This window comes from Haliotis rubra, unplaced genomic scaffold (assembly GCF_003918875.1).
Source record: "Haliotis rubra isolate DU_JTF1 unplaced genomic scaffold, ASM391887v1 Scf1200, whole genome shotgun sequence".
NCBI classification, from domain to species: domain Eukaryota; kingdom Metazoa; phylum Mollusca; class Gastropoda; order Lepetellida; family Haliotidae; genus Haliotis; species Haliotis rubra.
Window position 1 is genome coordinate 168898 of NW_025765116.1, and position 20600 is coordinate 189497.

At 45.2% G+C, this 20600-nt stretch overlaps 1 protein-coding gene and 3 long non-coding RNA genes across 5 annotated transcripts; 1 reads left to right on the top strand and 3 right to left on the bottom strand.

Annotated features, from left to right (window-relative positions):
• Positions 1–126: 126 nt before the first annotated feature.
• LOC124263807 lies at positions 127–9489 on the bottom strand. The gene is given in 11 exon segments (XM_046698538.1): positions 127–434; positions 640–757; positions 1901–2029; positions 2558–2725; positions 3327–3648; positions 5661–5750; positions 6443–6654; positions 7460–7513; positions 8162–8336; positions 8339–8481; positions 9340–9489. Coding segments are annotated over 11 exon segments (1782 nt in total). The 5' UTR covers positions 9455–9489; the 3' UTR covers positions 127–178.
• A 1875-nt stretch (positions 9490–11364) lies between these two features.
• Positions 11365–19783, bottom strand: LOC124263814. 2 transcript variants are annotated; one of them, XR_006894947.1, is made up of 3 exons: positions 19755–19783; positions 14140–14248; positions 11365–11870 (listed from the first exon to the last, which is right to left on the bottom strand). It is a non-coding gene; the product is annotated as an uncharacterized LOC124263814 (long non-coding RNA). The 2 variants fall into 2 exon arrangements; XR_006894946.1 differs by lacking the exon at positions 19755–19783 and having other exon boundaries at positions 14140–14377.
• Positions 17759–18323, top strand: LOC124263822. Its single transcript, XR_006894963.1, has 3 exons — positions 17759–17778; positions 18080–18145; positions 18245–18323. It is a non-coding gene; the product is annotated as an uncharacterized LOC124263822 (long non-coding RNA).
• Positions 17851–18365, bottom strand: LOC124263830. Its single transcript, XR_006894966.1, has 3 exons — positions 18300–18365; positions 17925–17936; positions 17851–17887 (listed from the first exon to the last, which is right to left on the bottom strand). It is a non-coding gene; the product is annotated as an uncharacterized LOC124263830 (long non-coding RNA).
• Positions 19784–20600: the final 817 nt, after the last annotated feature.

Below are 20600 nucleotides of genomic sequence, written 5' to 3' on the forward strand. Positions count from 1 at the left end.
ACGAGCGAGGGCTTTTACCACGAGGCTGCCCCACCATCCCTCCATTTTTAAGAACTTGGTTGTTTCTAGCCCTAACCAATGACGCGACCAGTTGTAGAAGTGAATGTAATACAAATGTAGTCCAGGTTTGCTTCCAATATCCTCTTTATTCCACATGATCGGGTACTGTAATAACCATTCACCCAATGATGGGCCCGCTGTAGTGTGGAGGCGAATAGTAACAGAAGTGTATCCCGGGTTTGCGCCCAGTATAAAATATACCGGGGTGAGACCCCCCGAAGTGATCCCGGGTTGTGGTGTCTTCTGTGTCGTAGACGAGGTATTCCGTGGTGAGTGCCATACCGTGCACTTGTTGGCAGCCTCGGTTGTACAGGAACAGGTAGAAGGGTTTCTCTGTGGGCAGGTACACCGGGTTGGTGGGCATCCCGTCATCTCTGGAAAAAACGTGAAACGTGTGAATAAAGAACAGCAAAGAAGAAAACTCATACAGTTACCTCCCTTGGTTGTTGACAGCATGGGCTCGATCTTTACCGTTCGAGAAGTTTCGACAATTTCATGGAGGCTGGCTGTACCTTTATAACAGCACCACAGGCGCGACTACAGTTCATACATTCCACACTGACTCTTCTAGATTTCTACCTGCAACAAAAGTTGATGTGTGTATTCTTGCCAAAATCCCCATCAGGTAGTGTACCGCCATGACTGTTTCTGTTGGGGATGTCATTGTCGTCAAGCTGGATGTAGCCGTCTCGGAAGCCTGCAACACACAACAGACAAACTCCTCCGTTAATTTGCTATAACCTAAATAAACACATCTGTTTGCTGTAGGCATATATTTATAGTTCCCATAATTTAGGATCCAGGATATCTACCTGAAGGCAGTTCCCATACTTGAGGATGCAGTATGAAGATGAAGTATATCTACCTCAAGGGCAGATCCTATACTTAGGGATGCAGTATGAAGATGTAGTATATCTACCTGAAGGACAGTTCCCATACTTGAGGATGCAGTATGAAGATGAAGTATATCTACCTCAAGGGCAGATCCTATACTTAGGGATGCAGTATGAAGATGTAGTATATCTGCCTGAAGGGCAGTTCCTATACTTGGGGATGCAGTATGAAGATGTAGTATATCTACCTGAAGGGCAGTTCCTATGCTTGAGGATGCAGTATGAAGATGCAGTATATCTACCTGAAGGGCTGTTCCTATACTTGAGGATCCAGTATGAAGATGTAGTATATCTACCTGAAGGGCAGTTTCCATACTTGAGGATCCAGTATGAAGATGCAGTATATCTACCTGAAGGGCAGTTCCCATACTTGAGGATCCAGTATGAAGATGTAGTATATCTACCTGAAGGGCAGTTCCCATACTTGAGGATGCAGTATGAAGATGAAGTATATCTACCTGTAGGGCAGTTCCCATACTTGAGGATCCAGTATGAAGATAAAGTATATCTACCTGAAGGGCAGTTCCCATACTTGAGTATGCAGTATGAAGATGAAGTATATCTACCTGAAGGGCAGTTCCCATACTTGAGTATGCAGTATGAAGATGCAGTATATCTACCTGAAGGGCAGTTCCCATACTTGAGGATCCAGTATGAAGATGAAGTATATCTACCTGAAGGGCAGTTTCCATACTTGAGGATGCAGTATGAAGATGCAGTATATCTACCTGAAGGGCAGTTCCCCTAATACTTGAGGATGCAGTATGAAGATGCAGTATATCTACCTGAAGGGCAGTTCCCATACTTCAGTATGCAGTATGAAGATGCAGTATATCTACCTGAAGGGCAGTTCCCATACTTGAGGATGCAGTATGAAGATGAAGTATATCTACCTGAAGGGCAGTTCCCATACTTGAGGATGCAGTATGAAGATGAAGTATATCTACCTGAAGGGCAGTTCCCATACTTGAGGATGCAGTAGTCCCCTGCCGGCCAATCCATGTCCCAGTCACTGACCTTCGGCTTCCCCTTCATACAGAAGTAGTACTTGAAATTTCCTTTGTCCGGGAAGCTTCCTGGAACGTATGTTTTAGCAATATGAAACCATCGGTACATTAGCTCACCTTTATCAAATTATGTGAAATATGAAAGAGCGAGAATAAGCTTATTAGCTTTGAATGAGTTGTCAACGGTTACAATAAGTCCGTATTGAAATTAGCTGTGCATTTTGCTATGACCATCGTTTATAGCCTCTATTATGATAAATAGTGAGTGAGTATGACTTTACGCCGCTTTTAGCAATATTCCAGCAATATTACCGTGGGGGACACCAGAAATCGGCTTCACGCCTTGTACGCAATTGGGGAACGCAATTGGGGAACGGGACCCGGGTCTCCGGCGTGAGGAGGGAACGCTTTATCCACTAGGCTACCACACCGCCCCTAGTATGATAGATATATATGTACGAGTATACTATGCATAATTTATACATCCTTTACTGGCCGCAAATGAATATATCAGCTTCGGTCCCTCCAGATTGCCATTTGACCAGTTGAGCCATTAACTGCTGGGTGTACTAGTAGCAGCACAGTTATCGCCCTTACCTCTGAGGTGTATGTTGCTTGAGGCGTGGTTTAGAGTCAATGTATTTTCCAAGTCTTCGTAGCGCCACCCCTCAGCCCATGATGCACCACCCGTGGGGCAGCCAGTCTTGGCCTGCATCAAACCGTACGTCCCCAGCGGCCATATCAGTGGGATTTTCAGCTCGATATCTGTCCGGTTAATGGAAAGATATATAGTTTTTATACAGTGACGTGTAAGTGTAGTTTTGTGTGTGCATGTGTGTGCATGTGTGTTAGTGTTTTTGTGTCAGTCTGTGACTGTGCATGTGTAGTGAGCGTATGTGTGTGTGCATATTGGGGGTTTAAGGTGGTGAAGTATTTGGGGAAGGAGGATGTGTTTGTGTGTGTGTGTGTGTTAGTGTGTGTGAGAGAGAGAGAGAGAGAGAGAGAGAGAGAGAGAGAGATGTATGCACAAAGTAAGTGACACCCTCCTATACTTTATTAATATTTCCATATGTACAAAATATTGCTCTCTCTCCCTCTCCTCTCTCTCTCTCTCACACACACACACACACACATACGCGCGCGCACACACACACACGCACACGCACACGCATCGCTTCTTGTTGAACTATATGTTATACATGTAGAGCTATTGGGCCTCAACTGCTTGGACAAAATCTGTGGTGAAATTAGGCATAGTTTAACCAAGATTATGTTCGTATATCTATGGACTTGATCCGTACAGATTATTATGTTCTTGATATTTATGGTGAGATGTATACGGTTGAGATTGTGTGATATAACCTGCCTGATGCCAGTTGCTGCTTCTTCAGTGTCGGGTAAGCCTGGAGAGCTGTGAGGAGAGAGGTCTGTCTCTTGGCGAGAGACAGCTGAGTGTTGCCTGAACAAGACGAGTAGACCTGCCAGTAGGCGGCGCTCAGGGCGTAGTTCAGTGGGCGAACTTCAAACCACAGAGGTTCTGGGTGGTCAGGTGTCCCGATTTTGAAGCTGAACTGTAAGCTACCAAAGTGGCTGCTGAAGGTGGTGTCGTGTTGAAACTTGTTCAGGTCGACACCTACAGATCCGCTGTACTGATTGTAGCGACCACCGAAGGTGATGGATGTCCCAGACTGTCAGAGAAAGCGAACGTAGCGAACGTAGCACTACGACAGTCGTAAGTGTATATTTAAGTATAGTTACGATCATCTTAGCGCTACGACAGTCGTAAGTGTATATTTAAGTATAGTTACGATCATCTTAGCGCTACGACAGTCGTAAGTGTATATTTAAGTATAGTTACGATCATCTTAGCGCTACGACAGTCGTAAGTGTATATTTAAGTATAGTTACGATCATCTTAGCGCTACGACAGTCGTAAGTCTATATTTAAGTATAGTTACGATCATCTTAGCGCTACGACAGTCGTAAGTCTATATTTAAGTATACTTACGATCATCTTAGCGCTACGACAGTCGTAAGTCTATATTTAAGTATAGTTACGATCATCTTAGCGCTACGATCGCTTTGTGGAACGCCCTGTGTTCCTCGTTCACACAGACCCTACATCTACATTTACGCTATGCATGATACATATATACTACCCATCAAAAGTTTAGACTCGCTTAAAGCATTCACTAAAAGTTATGTATATATATGTGGTTACACCGAGGATGAATATCTGCCCATAACTTGGGGGAACCATCTCCAAACCTTTTGCTTGTTAACTGCACGAGGATCATGCATCAAATTGCTGAAAAGCATGTGGAAATATCGTGCATTTGAAAAGCTGCGTTTTGGTGTCAAGTTTTGTTACGAATTCACCAATTTTCACTGAGATGCTTGATTGGCATTTTAGAAGATGCTATTTGATGAACATGGAGATTTTTCTGGTTTACATCTTCTTTTCATTCTTGAGTACAACGTTTCAGGGCTTAATCTGGCCCCATCATCAGGTGAAAGCCCTGAAACGTTGTACTCACGAATAAAAAGAAGATGTTACCCAGAAAATTCTCTTTGTTCAATTTTCACTGAGTTTCATCATTTATTGAACTCATGACAAAAATATTTTCAACTTATGAATTTGTTTTACAATACATCAGTTTATGTGTAAACAGTACCTTCAACTATTATGGAATATTTTTGCATAATCTTGTTTAGAACAGTTGCCTGAAGTAAGTTACATTTACACTAGTGAGTCTAAACTTTTGATGGGTAGTATATATTACGCATTCACTTCATTTCTATTTACCATTCACCACGTTTCTACTGCGTGTTCCTTGCGTCAACAGTAAAACTGCACAAAGTATTTCCTGCACCTTTAGGTCGTATTCACATCACCTGCACTGCGTGTATGCTACACCACCAGGGACGGTGGTTAAAGCGTTCGCTCATCACACCGAAGGCCCGGGTTCGATTCCCCACATGGGTACAATGAGTGATATTGATGGAATATTGGTAAATGCGTCAAACCAAACTCACTCACTCACTACATGTACACTGTATAATCACTTAACGTGCGCCATGTATTCACTATATCTTCGCTACGTATTCACGAAATCTTCGCTACGTATTTACTATGGTCTATTCATCATCGGGTTTACGGGTATACGCGCCGGAAGTGGAGCGTTGTCAGGGGAGGCAACTTTTCCCAATTTTCACTCGTGAAGAGCCTGCTGCTATGAGGTTACACACCACCAAATGTTTTCCCATAGACTTCTATAGTAACCTTATAATTTTGTTTAAAATAGACAAGCTATCAACAGCCATTCCATGTACACATGGGTACACTCTGGCCTTTGAACTACAATAAAACACAATATCAGGCCAACTTGTCCGGCTCGTTTTGCGAGGACAGGAAGCGGAACACATCTAACCCCAGTTCCGCACCAAATGTCACCTACTGGAAAATATCTGTACACACAATAAGCATAAGTCATGGTGATGAAAATGACAGCACTGAATACTTCAAATTGTGGTCAATTTTAATTACTGGTTGGATATGCTTTTAAAAAACAAACATCTTACACTATTTCATCCAATCACAGCTGTCACATGTCTCTGTCTCTCTCTTGACTTGACTTGACATACGGACCGGCTCAGCGAGCAAGCGATACTGATTAAGTGTAGTGTAACCATGACCTACCTTCTGCATGACGTATTCAACGAAGGTCGTCAGAGAACTCTTGTATCTGGTGATGGTTCGGTACCCAAGGTCGGCTGTTGTGATCACATGCTACAATAAATATACGATAATATACAGAACATCGTGGTCCTTTGTTTGAGATTGTCGCCAATCGGAGGGCGATACTAGTGAATATCGCATTGGTCACAAATCAGGGAAACATTATAACTGGTATGTCGCTGATGATGAATAACTGATATGTCATTGTTCGACACTGGGGTGCATGGTATGATGATAATTGATGCGTCATTATTCGATACTGGGGATGTGGGGTGTGTGTGTGTGTGTGTGGGGGCATGGTGTTAACATAATTGATATGTCATTGTTCCCTCACTCAACCACCCACCCACCCGCTCACTCACTCACCCACTCACGTACTCACCCACTCACCCAACTCATTCACTCTCACTCACCAACTCACTCACTCTCTCACCCACTCACTCATCCACCCACCCACTCACTCACACTTACCCACCCATTCGCTCACACACTCACTGACCCACGCACTCACCCACCAACTCACTCTCTCACCCACCCACTCACTCACTCACTCACTCACACTTACCCACCCATTCGCTCACACTCACTGACCCACACACTCACTGACCCACCAACTCACCCACCCACTCACTCACTCACACTTACCCACCCATTCGCTCACACACCCACACACTCACTCACTTGCATACTCACTCACTCACCATATGGTCACAAGATCGCCGGATACAGACATGTGAACCTACCGTGCCCCAGGTGTCAATGAAGTTCATGTATGCAGCAGCGTTGTAGGTGTCGGGCAGGGCACAGACAGCCGCCGCGAAGTTCTCCGTCACAGAGAAGTTATGTGTCGGTGCCAGCTCGTCCAGATAGCGCACCTGGCCAATGTTGCAGGCACTCTCTTGCTGCCAGAACACGTTCTTCTCCACATTGGTCTGGGTACTGGCGTGTTGGGAGCCTAGTGCAATGGCGTCATGGGGAGTATAAGTATCAAGTGTGCAAATTTCAAGCGTTTAGGGTCAAGTTTCTTGGTGTCAGAGCACCTGTCTTGTAGATCTACTATACTCAAAGAACTTAATTAAGCACCCCATGTATTTTGGTGAAGATAGTTTACAACACGTACTAAAACTTCTCGTGGTGACCACGATGGAGTTTTTCTGACCGGTATGATCCTTTGATTCATAAATAAAACGACAAAATGATTGTTGATTTTATGATGTGTGTGATGTGTGAAACAACTGCTGCCACGTTGTTGTATTACCCGTGGTGTCAGTGTGATAGCAGCTACTATGAGCTACTATTTCATTTGAGACCGATGAATTTCTCACTAACACAAAATCTAATAATTGCAACAAAACCATTTTTTTCATAGTCACATGAAATCGACTGACCAACTCTGAGATGATTTGTCTCATACTTTTGGACACCCGAATAAAAAAGATTTTTAACAAACGACCATTATTCTGTTGTCAGTTTTCGCTATTTTTTGACGAGGAGGGTCACTTGCTGGTAGAACAGCTAAGTAATCAACAAGCGTGTGTAGTGAAATTTCAATTTCCCACGCGCAACTCGCACACCTGACTTTCTACCAGCAAGTGGTCCCCACTCGTCAAAAATGATTTTGTGTTAGCGAGCAATTCATCGTTTTCAAATAAAATCAAACGGACTGTACCTGGTGTGTGTAATACAGCGCCACCTATGACCCTACTACCCTGTGTGTATATTCCTTCCTCTATAAAGGCAGGTAGCCTGGTTGTACTTACTGGAACTCATCCCGAAGGAGAAGCTGGCGAGCAACTGGCCTATTTTACCACCAACTTGAAGAAGACAAAACAAAGAGAGTTAAAGGATTATTTATAATATTTGTTTGTAATAAATAAGTACAACTTTTAGAGATATTTGATGACCAACATGGAATTTCAGTGACAGATAGTTATTGAGTGAATAGTGCTTCATTTATTCAGACTTTCAGGGATATCTCATGATGATTCTCATCAGTCACACCATTTCCGGAACACGCCCCAAAGCACACCCTATCAGACTCTCCCCTTCAGGCTCAACATTTCAGAACGCCTCCGTGGTGTAATGGATAGAGTGTCAGCTGAGGGTCGACCCCCGGCCGCGTCAGACCAAAAGACGTGAAGAGAAGTTACTTGTTGTTACACTGACATGCGTATGGCATCAAGGGAATAAAAGTGGATCAGTTAGCTCGGAGTCAGCATACTGTGTCTGAGTTAGGTATTTTATGGTGATCTGGCATCTCACTCACTCATTCACCAACTCACGCGCGCACGCACGCACTCACCCATTCACGCAAGCATGCAACCCTTCCCCAAAACACACACACTCACGCGCGCACGCACTCACCCACTTACTCACGCATGCACGCACGCAACCCCTCCTCCACACATACACACGCGCGCAAACCACCCATCCACTCACTCACTCACAATGCAACTACTCACAGGAGGTGTCTACCCGACGCGACAGCATGGTTTGGTAGGACTTCTGACCAAAGTAGACATATTCCTCCGTCGCGCAGTCGAGACGACCTTGAGCAATCTCGGCTTCCGGTGGGTCTTTCCCGGTCAGTTTGAAGATGTGCCGGGTGAGAAGAACGCCCGGGTCTATCCCCCCCCTCGGGGCACCGTGTCCTCACCCTCAGGGTTGGCCTTCAGCAAGTTGTAGCCTATCCCCACATACTGCAGACCGTTCAGGTTGACAGTGACTGCAGACGCCATCATCACCAACAGAGGCGACACAAACAGCGTTAACATCATGGACGCTAAGAGAAAACATAAACAAAGAAATGTATCGTCAATTTAATGCAAGGGTCAGAGCCTGGCATTGCATCAGCAACCACCATCTTGTTTGTATGCATATATGCATGCTTATTATATATACTGAGGGAATCAAATAAGGGGAACAACACTTCATCATGGTGTTTCTTTATCTATTCCCAGATTTTCACCTACAGTGCAATACAAAGCTTGCGAAGAAACATGGAAAAGAATACAGAAACACTTGTACTTTCATGTGTTCCCTTATTTGTTTCCTTCAGTATATATACAACAGCAGTACGGCGAACAGCAGGATGTGCTTCACATATTCTACTCATATTGGAATAGATAGAGAATCTCACCCAAGTGTCTTCTGATATCAATTATATCAACACGAGTTGATAAAGTTACAAATATCCGAGGCTTGCCGAGGATATTTTAACTTTTATCAACGAGTGTTGATATATTTGATATCAGAAGACACGAGGGTGAGATTCTATTTATCATCCAAAATCACCCTTCATTAGTTTTCAATGAAAAAATGTACATCTCTGAACACAGTACTGCCATTAGGCTTGCAGTGAAGCGATGTGATAGCATTGTGACGTCATCAAGTTCATGACGTCATAGCATTGTCAGGGCATTGTACAAGATCTACTGTCAAAGCGATATCTCCTAGGAGATATCGTTTGATCTCACAAAAGCAATATCTCCTGTGGAACACAGTTTTGGATGATAAAACCAAGAAGCCATGAGCGAATGCTTTAACCACTCGTCTGCAACGTTGTCCCTCGAAGACGTTGCAAGTTTCAATACGTGAATGCATAGAACAATGTTTCTATGTTCTATACTACGCCACTTACCCGACACCATGCTGCCAGGCTGGTAACGTCGTTCCTGTTTTATAAACTTGTACATCTGACAACAGGTGTTTATGAGACAGTCGCACCTGTCACATATGACCCGCGTAAGACCCATGATACTGAATTTGTTCTTTTCAACATTTCGCTTCGGTATTTTAGATAAGATAGGACCAACAAGAGGTGAATTAAACCTGGTGGCTTTATCACCATGGCGACGAACACGTACACGTTGCTGACAAACCTAAGGTACTGATTGTGGCAGCGTGTGATTCTAGCTAATGATCAGTGTATCCTGTTGCTTCTAAGGTATGTAACTCTGCACAGCGAACTGCGGCTCATTAGACAATTTATGCCGCTAAGGACTTATAATACTTGACTAATAATACTCTTACTACAGTGGTTAGTGTGTATTTGATAAAATTAGTGACAGTTTATCCCAAAGTACTGAAGCGTCCTTAAAAGGGCATCTTCAGTCCAGGTTCCAGCAGGTCTTCTAGTCTTGTTAAAGGTTCAACAAAGCGTATATTTGCACAACGGATGTGAGTGAGTGAGTTAGTTTAGTTTTACGCCGCACTCAGCAATATTCCAGCTATATGTTGGCGGACTGTACATAATTGAGTCTGGACCAGACAATCCAGTTATCAACAGCATGAGCATCGCTCTGCGCAATTAGGAACCGATGACATGTGACAACCAAGTCAGCGAGCCTGACCACCCGATCCCGTTAGTCGCCTCTTACGACAAGCATTGGTTACTGAAGATCAATATTCTAACCCGGGTCTTCACGGGTACACAACGGATGTAACGAAGTGAGGAAGATGCGTTTCTCATTGGTCCACCAATTTAGTTTCACGCCATTTTAGCGATATTCCAGCACTAGGCTACGCCACTGCCTGGTGCAAGGTAGCAAAGGTAGCATAGATTTTTACAATATCATCTGTCAATGCTAGGGTGGGGTAGCCTAGTGGTTAAAGCGTTCGCTCTTCACGCCGAAGACCAGTTTCGATTCCCCACATGGATACAATGTGTGAAGCCCATTTCCCGCCGTGATATTGCTGGAATATTGCTACAATCGGCGTGAAAGTAAATTCACTCACTTACTGTAACACACCGGAACGTGTTCGTGGCTGTTTTCTGTTTAACTCAGCAATGTTCTAGCTACATGAGGGATGCACAACGCAGCTTCTGCACATAGTCGTCCCGTATGCTTTGGTCAGCGTAGTCGCGTCATCACACACGTCTTTCTTTTGCCATCATGGAAATAACCACACAACCATTGTGAGTGAGTATGGTTTTATGCTGCTTTCAGCAATATTCCAGAAATATGCATCAGCAACCACCATATTGTCTGTATGCATATATGCATGATTATTATATATACTGAGGGAAACAAATAAGGAAACAACACTTCATCATAGTGTTTCTTTATCTATGCAATACAAAGCTTGCGAAGAAACATGGAAAAGAATACAAAAACGCTTGTACTTTCATGTGTTCCCTTATTTGTTTCCTTCAGTATATATACAACAGGAGTGCAGCGAACACCAGGATGTGCTTCACATATTCTACTCATATTGGAATAGAACCAAGAAGCCACGAGCGAATGCTTTAACCCCTCGTCTACAACGTTGTCAAGTTTCAATACGTGAACGCACAAAAATACATGCACCAAATGCGCGCCCGCTCACACACACATATATATAAAGGACACCCACACCCATACACAAATACAGAAAGCACACACAAATGATTGACGCCCACACAGGCACATTCACGCTCGCACAAACAAGCACAATTACATACAAACAAACACACACACACACACACACACACACACACACACACACACACACACACACACACACACACACACACACACACACACACACACACACACACACACACACGCATGCATATCACGCACACACACATAGACGATCCAAAAACACGGAAACTTCCTAGTAAAAGAGTACGACGAACAGAATGTCACTGTTTACTACCTGCATGAACAAACAAAACAAAACGCGATATAACAATGCATTTAATACCCGTGAAGAACATCAACAGGTTGGATTACATAAAGGTGAACGAGAGAAAACACAACAGTCCATTCAGAAATCCGTTAATATACTGGACAAAATAAGTTAGGGATATTGGTATTTTTATGATTGATATTATATCAGAGTGTCAATGAATAAATAGATCATTATTCATAATTTCAAAACTTAAATATATATCCCTAACTATTTTTGTCCAGTATACTATGTGAAGATGTCACTTAATCGTATTTGACGTTGAAAAACATTAACAGACATGCAGTGTTCCACTGTTCTCAAACAGATCTCTGTAGTAGTCATATTACCAGGAGGTTGACAACGTCGTCGTCGTCGTCAGTCTACTTAGGCACGCCAGGGACGTCGAACCTACAAAACCAGGCGAGGTCTTCACCACTTCCGGTGAAATACTGTCCAATCAAATCTTTCGCTCGCCGGGATGTCTCCAACCGACTCAGAGGCTGCAGCCAGTAATAGCTACAAGAAAGTGACACACCGTCAGTAAACATAAACATATCACCAAGGTTCTGTAGCTCACCTGTCAACTTTACAGGTGCAGGTGCAGGTTAACCCTCTAGATGCCAGGGACATATACGTCCCTTCTCCTCAACCTTCACTTTAAAATAAAGAAAGATAAAAATATATGAAGCACACAAATACCCTTTAATTCTGGGGGACCTGATTCTTGATATCGTTCACTATCACCTGAGGCAACGCAATGTGCTAAAAATGACTTTTACACAGAATCAAATCGCGATTCACGGCGTTATTTGGCATATGTTTTGAAATGTACAAATTGGATAATAATTTGGAGTATAATTAGTAATCACTGATATCTTAATGCATTGTGCATGGAAATATGCGCTTTATAAATGAACTATTATTATTATTATTATTATATCTATATTATCACAACCATAATAATAAATCTGGAACGTGTATAAACCTAGTTTTAGTTAAGATGTTTGGGAAAATACAACGCCGAAGTGAGCTGTCCGCCATGTTGGATAGTGTTTCGCTAGCGACGATCACGCGACCCTATTACATCACGTATATCTCACACTCGGCTGTGCCAAACACATCACTGATTTTCTCATACAGGTACATTTCCGAACCAAGAAGCTATGACCACAATATCCCCCGCCACAGTGTTCTGTTCCTATTTGGTTCATGCTATTTAGGGGCGGTGGGGTAGCCTAGTGGTTAAAGCGTTGGCTCGTCACGCCGAAGACCCGGGTTCGAATCCCCACATGGGTACAATGTGTGAAGCCCATTTCTGGTGTTCCCCGCCGTGATGTTGCAGGAATATTGCTAAAAGCGGCGTAAAACCAAACTCAGTCAGTCAGTCAGTCATGCTATTTAACTCCACTACGACATTCATGTCCTGAAAACACATACCACATTTGGTTTCCCTATCTATACTGAGTCAAAAAAGAAACTTCACAAAATGTAATTTGAAAAATAATGAATATTTATTTCTCTGATGATACATCTATGTATCCGAAATGGGATCCCTATCTTTCGACTCTAGAAAAACGTTAGTAAAGCCCACTCAAACCCATCCATTCCTCGTGCAAATGACGTTAATGCCAAATCAGGTTTTGCAAGTGCAGTCGATCACGTGATCTTCGCATTGAAGTTTTCTTCATATGCACGTGTTTGCATTGGCCTCAAGAATTGAAAACACTTTTAAACCACAGTTCTAATGGTACTTGAAATGCCACGATTGTCAAATGTGCAACGTGAACGTGCCGTTGACATGTTGCAAGCGGGAAGATCAGTTATTGACGTCGCAAGAGCAAAGGGATGCAGCCGTCGTACTGTGTATGACTTGCGAGGTCGTCTACAACAAACTGGCACCACTTCTGATCGCCCAAGGTCGGGTCGTCCACGTGTGACGTCACGAGCAGAAGACCGTCAAATCGTCCTACGTCACCTACGTGACAGATTTCTGCCGGCTACACGAACCAGGGCTGAGATCTTTAGAGGTCGACTGTCCTCACAGACCATTCGAAATCGGTTGCGGGCTGCCAATCTCCATTCTCGACGTCCATATTGTGACTTGACATTCTGTATACCCATGTTTTGGAACGGCGGTGTAGCCTAATGGAACTGATTATAGCACTGTCAGTGTATCGAGTACATCACACAGATCTCAGCAATGAAATAATAACAATTTAACCATCTTACCATCTCTTGTTCTTTTATAGTGCCCTGAAGAAAGAATGTGAAGTTTCTTTTTTGACTCAGTATATAACAGTTACTGAGAATATCTATCTCCATTGGGAATACTGTGCGCGAAGTCAAGAAATGCATGGCAAGGGCCATAACTCTGTAACAAATTGTAACACTGTTTCCGTTTTCGAACTCCATCACGGCATTCGTGCCCTGAAAACACATACCAAATTTGCTTGAGAAAATCTGTCCCCATCATCCCGGACGGACGGAGCTGAAACCAGTATGCCCTCCCATTTGTCTTTGTCACAAACACCCAGTGTTCAGATGAAATCAAACAACCATATAAAATTGCGCTTCTCACAACATATAATGTAAGCATTTCACACTGTGTAGCATTTTCTCAAATTCTGAGTGATCAAATCGCGCATATACATTGCATACATAGGCTCAATACGTTTAAAATATGCACGGGAAAGGTAATGCAGCAAGAATTAGGAAATAACCAAAAATTTGATTGAGCCATTACAATGATTTGCTAAGGATGACACAGCATGAAATAGATTCCTACCTTGCAGATTTGTCTATTTGTTCTGTAGCTATGGGTATTGTGAGATTCTCATTCACTGTCTTAGTTGTGACCAGGCCATCAACATCAACAAACGTCACTTCGCCATCACCTGCAACAGTTGATGAACGTAATACCCTCCCTGTAGGTCCACATACACGCCGTAATACCCTCCCTGTAGGTCCACATACACGCTGTAATACCCTCCCTGTAGGTCCACATACACGCCGTAATACCCTCCCTGTAGGTCCACATACACGCCGTAATACCCTCCCTGTAGGTCCACATACATGCCGCAATACCCTCCCTGTAGGTCCACATACATGCCGTAATACCCTCCCTGTAGGTCCACATACACCCTGTAGGTCCACATACACGTAGTAATGCCCCTATGTAGGTCCAACATACACGCCGTAATACCCTCCCTGTAGGTCCACATACACGCCGTAATACCCTCCCTGTAGGTCCACATACACGCCGTAATACCCTCCCTGTAGGTCCACATACACGTAGTAATACCCTCCCTGTAGGTCCACTTACACGTCGTAATACTCTCCCTGTAGGTCCACCTACACGCCGTCAATACCTCCTAACCTCCTGTAGGTCCACATACATGCCTTAATACCCTCCTGTAGGTCCCCATACATGCCGTAATACCCCTCCCTGTACGTCCACATACACGTAGTAATACCCTCCCAGTAGGTCCACTTACACGCCGTAATACCCTCCCTGTAGGTCCACATACCCACATACATGTAGTAATACCCTCCCAGTAGGTCCACATACACGTAGCAATACCCTACCTGTACGTCCACATTCACGTAATACCCTCCCTGTAGGTCCACTTACACGCCGTAATACCCTCCCTGTAGGTACACATACATGCTGCAATACCTTCCCTGCAGGTCCACATACATGCCGTAATACCCTCCCTGTAGGTCCACATACATGCCGTAATACCCTCCTTGCACGTCAACATAAATGCCGTAATACCCTCCCTGTAGGTTAAGATACATGCCATAAAACCTTCCCTGTAGGTCCACATACATGCCATAATACCCTCCCTGCACGTCAACATACATGCAGTAATACCTTCCCTGTAGGCCCACATACATGCCGTAATACCCTCCCTGTAGGTCCACATACACGCCATAATACCCTCCCTGCACCTCAACTTACATGCCGTAATACCCTCCCTGTAGGTCCACATACATGCCGTAATACACTCCCTGTAGGTCCACATACACGCCATAATACCCTCCCTGCAGGTCCACATACATGCCTTAATACCCTCCCTGTAGGTACACATACACGCCGTAATACCCTAACTTTAGGTCCACATACAAGTAGTAATACTCCTCCCTGTAGGTCAACATACATAATACCCTCCCTGTAATATACTCCTCCCTGTATGTCCACATACACGCCGTAATACCCTCCCCTGTAGGTCCACATACATCGAATACCCACAATACCTCCTGTAGGTCCACATACACGCCGTAATACCCTCCCTGCAGGTCCACATACATGCCGTAATACCCTCCCTGTAGGTCCACATACACGTAGTAAAACCCTACCTGTACGTCCCCATACACGTAGTAATACCCTCCCTGTAGGTCCACTTACACGCCGTAATACCCTCCCTGTAGGTCCACATACCTACATACATGTAGTAATACCCTCCCAGTAGGTCCACATACACGTAGTAATACCCTCCCTGTAGGTCCACATACACGTAATACCCTCCCTGTAGGTCCACTTACAGGTCGTAATACCCTCCCTGTAGGTCCACATACACGTAGTAATACCCTCTCTGTAGGTCCACATACATGCTGTAATATCCTACCTGTAGGTACACATACACGCCGTAATACCCTCCCTGTAGGTCCACATACATGGCGTAATACACTCCCTGTAGGTCCACATACATGCCGTAATACCCTCCCTGCAGGTCCACATACACGTAGTAATACCCTCCCTGTAGGTACACATACACGCCACATTACCCTCCCTGTAGGTCCACATACATGGCGTAATACACTCCCTGTAGGTCCACTTACACGCCGTAATACCCTCCCTGTAGGTACACATACACGTAGTAATACCCTCCCTGTAGGTCAACATACACGTAGTAATACCCTACCTGCACGTCAACATACATGCCGTAATACCCTCCCTGTAGGTCCAGATACACACCATAACACCCTCCCTGTAGGTCCACATACACGCCATAATACTCTCCCTGTAGGTCCACATACATGCCTTAATACCCTCCCTGTAGGTCTACATACACGTAGTAATACCCTCCCTGTAGGTCCACATACACGTAGTAATACCCTCCCTGTACGTCAACATACATGCCTTAATACCCTCCCTGTAGGTCCAGATACACGAAATAATACCCTCCTGTAACTGTAGGTCCACATACACGCCATAATACCCTCCCTGCACGTCAACATACATGCTGTAATACCCTCCCTGTAGGTCCACATACATGCTGTAATACCCTCCCTGTAGGTCCAAATACATGCCGTAATACCCTCCCTGTAGGTCCACATACACGCCATAATACCCTCCCTGTAGGTCCCCATACAAGTAGTAATACCCTCCCTGTAGGTCCACATACACGCCGTAATACCCTCCCTGTAGGTCCACTTACACGGTAATACATTCCCTGTAGGTCCACATACATGTCTTAATACCCTCCCTGTAGGTCCACATACACGTAGTAATACCCTCCCTGTAGGTCCACATACACATAGTAATACCCTCCCTGTAGGTCCACTTACACGCCATAAACCTTCCCTGTAGGTACACATACACGTTAATACCCTCCCTGTAGGTCCACTTACACTCCGTAACACCCTCCCTGTAGCTGCACATACACGCTGTAATACCCTCCCTGTAGGTCCACATACATGCCGTAATACCTTCCCTGTAGGTCCACATACACTGCCGTAATACCCTCCCTGTAGGTCCACATACACGCTGTAATACCCTCCCTGTAGGTCCACATACATGCCGTAATACCCTCCCTGTAGGTCCACATACATGACGTAATACCCTCCCTGCACGTACACATACACGCCGTAATAATACACTCCCTGTAGGTCCACATACATGCCGTAACCTCCCTCTTCCCCTGTAGGTCCACATACATGCCGTAATACCCTCCCTGTAGGTCCACATACATGCCATAATACCCTCCCTGCACCTCAACTGACATGCCGTAATACCTTCCCTGTAGGTCCACATACATGCCATAATACCCTCCCTGCAGGTCCACATACACGCCATAATACCCTCCCTACAGGTCCACATACACGCCGTAATACCACCCCTGTAGGTCCACATACACGCCGTATTACCCTAAGTGTAGGTCCACATACATGCCGTAATACCCTCCCTGTAGGTCCACATACATGCCGTAATAGCATCCCTGTAGGTCCACATACATGCCGTAATACCCTACTGTAGGTCCACATACACATTGTAATACCCTCCCTACAGGTCCACATACATGCCGTAATACCATCCCTGTAGGTCCACATACACGCCGTAATACCCTAACTGTAGGTCCACATACATGCCGTAATACCATCCCTGTAGGTCCACATACATGCCGTAATACCCTCCCTGTAGGTCCATTTACACGCAGTAAAACTCTCCCAACACGTCAACATACACGCCGTAATACCCTCCCTGCAGGTCCACATACATGCCGTAAAACCCTCCCTGTAGGTCCACATACCTACATACACGCCATAATACCTTGTAGGTCCACGTACATGCCGTAATACCTTCCCTGTAGGTTCACATACACGTAGTAATACCCTCCCTGTAGGTAAACATACACGTAGTAATACCATACCTGCACGTCAACATACATGCCGTAATACCCTACCTGTAGGTCCAGACACACATTATAACACCCTCCCCGTAGGTCCACATACACGCCATAATACCCTCCCTGTAGGTCCACATACATGCCTTAATATCCTCCCTGTAGGTCTACATACACGTAGTAATACCCTCCCTGTAGGTCCACATACACGCCATAATACCCTCCCTGTAGGTCAACATACATGCCGTAATACCCTCCCTGTAGGTCCACATACATGCCGTAATACCCTCCCTGTAGGTCCACATACACGCCGTAATACCCTCCCTGTAGGTCCACATACACGCCATAATACCCTCCCTGTAGGTCCACATACATGTAGTAATACCCTCCCTGTAGGTCCACATACATGCAGTAATACCCTCCCTGTAGGTCCACTTACACGGTAATACATTCCCTGTAGGTCCACATACATGTCTTAATACCCTCCCTGTAGGTCCACATACACGTAGTAATACCCTCCCTGTAGGTTCACATACACATACTAATACCCTCCCTGTAGGTCCACTTTCACGCCATAATACCTTCCCTGTAGGTACACATACACGTAATAATACCCTCCCTGTAGGTCCACATACATGCCGTAATAACCTCCCTGTAGGTCCACATACATGCCGTAATACCCTCCCTGTAGGTCCACATACACGTCGTAATACCCTCCCTGTAGGTCCACATACATGCCGTAATACCCTCCCTGTAGGTCCACATACATGCCGTAATACCATCCCTGTAGGTCCACATACATGCCGTAATACCCTCCCTGTAGGTCCACATACACGCTGTAATACCCTCCCTGTAGGTCCACATACATGCCGTAATACCCTCCCTGTAGGTCCACATACACGCCGTAATACCCTCCTGTAGGTCCACATACATGCCGTAATAACCTCCCTGTAGGTCCACATACACGCTGTAATACCCTCCCTACAGGTCCACATACATGCCGTAATACCCTCCCTGTAGGTCCACATACACGCTAGTAATACCCTCCCTGTAGGTCCACATACATGCATGCTGTAATACCCTCCCTGTAGGTCCACATACACGCTAGGTCCACAATACCCTAACCTGTAGGTCCACATACATGCTGTAATACTCCTCCCTGTAGGTCCACATACATGCTGTAATACCCTCCCTGTAGGTCCACATACATGCTGTAATAATACCCTCCCTGTAGGTCCACATACATGCCGTAATAATACTCCCCTGTAGGTCCACATACATGCCGTAATACCCTCCCTGTAGGTCCACATACACGCCGTAATACCCTCCCTGTAGGTCCACATACATGCCGTAATACCATCCCTGTAGGTCCACATACACGCTGTAATACCCTCCCTGTAGGTCCACATACATGCCGTAATACCCTCCCTGTAGGTCCACATACACGCCGTAATACCCTCCCTGTAGGTCCACATACACGCTGTAATACCCTCCCTGTAGGTCCACATACATGCCGTAATACCCTCCCTGTAGGTCCACATACATGCCGTAATACCCTCCCTGTAGGTCCACATACATGCTGTAATACCCTCCCTGTAGGTCCACATACATGCCGTAATACCCTCCCTGTAGGTCTACATACATGCCGTAATACCATCCCTGTAGGTCCACATACACGCTGTAATACCCTCCCTGTAGGTCCACATACACGCAGTAATACCCTCCCTGTAGGTCCACATACATGCCGTAATACCCTCCCTGTAGGTCCACATACCTACATACACGCCGTAATACCCTCCCTGTAGGTCCACATACATGCCGTAATACCCTCCCTGTAGGTCCACATACATGCCGTAATACCCTAACTGTAGGTCCACATACACGCCCTAATACCCTCCCTGTAGGTCCACATACATGCCGTAATACCCTCCCTGTAGGTCCACATACATGCCGTAATACACTCCCTGTAGGTCCACATACATGCCGTAATACCCTCCCTGTAGGTCCACATACATGCCGTAATACCCTCCCTGTAGGTCCACATACATGCTAGTAATACCTTCCCTGTAGGTCCACATACACGCCATAATACCCTCCCTGTAGGTCCACATACATGCTGTAATACCCTCCCTGTAGGTCCATTTACATACATAGCAATAATACCCTCCCTGTAGGTCCACATACACGTAGTAATACCCTCCTGTAGGTCCACATACACGCCGTAATACCCCTCCCTGTAGGTCCACATACATGCATGTAATAATAACTCCCTGTAGGTCCACATACACTTGCCGTAATACCCTCCCTGTAGGTCCACATACATGCAGTAATACCCTCCCTGTAGGTCCACATACATGCCTTAATACCCTCCCTGTAGGTCCACATACATGCCGTAATACCCTCCCTGTAGGTCCACTTACACGCTGTAATACCCTCCCTGTAGGTCCACATACATGCCATAATACCCTCCCTCCTGTAGGTCCACATACATGCCGTAATACCCTCCTGTGGTAGGTCCACATGCACTGTGTAAACCCTCCTCCTCCTCCTCTGTAGGTCCACATACATGCTGTAAAACCCTCCCTGCAGGTTCACATACATGCCGTAAAACCCTCCCTGT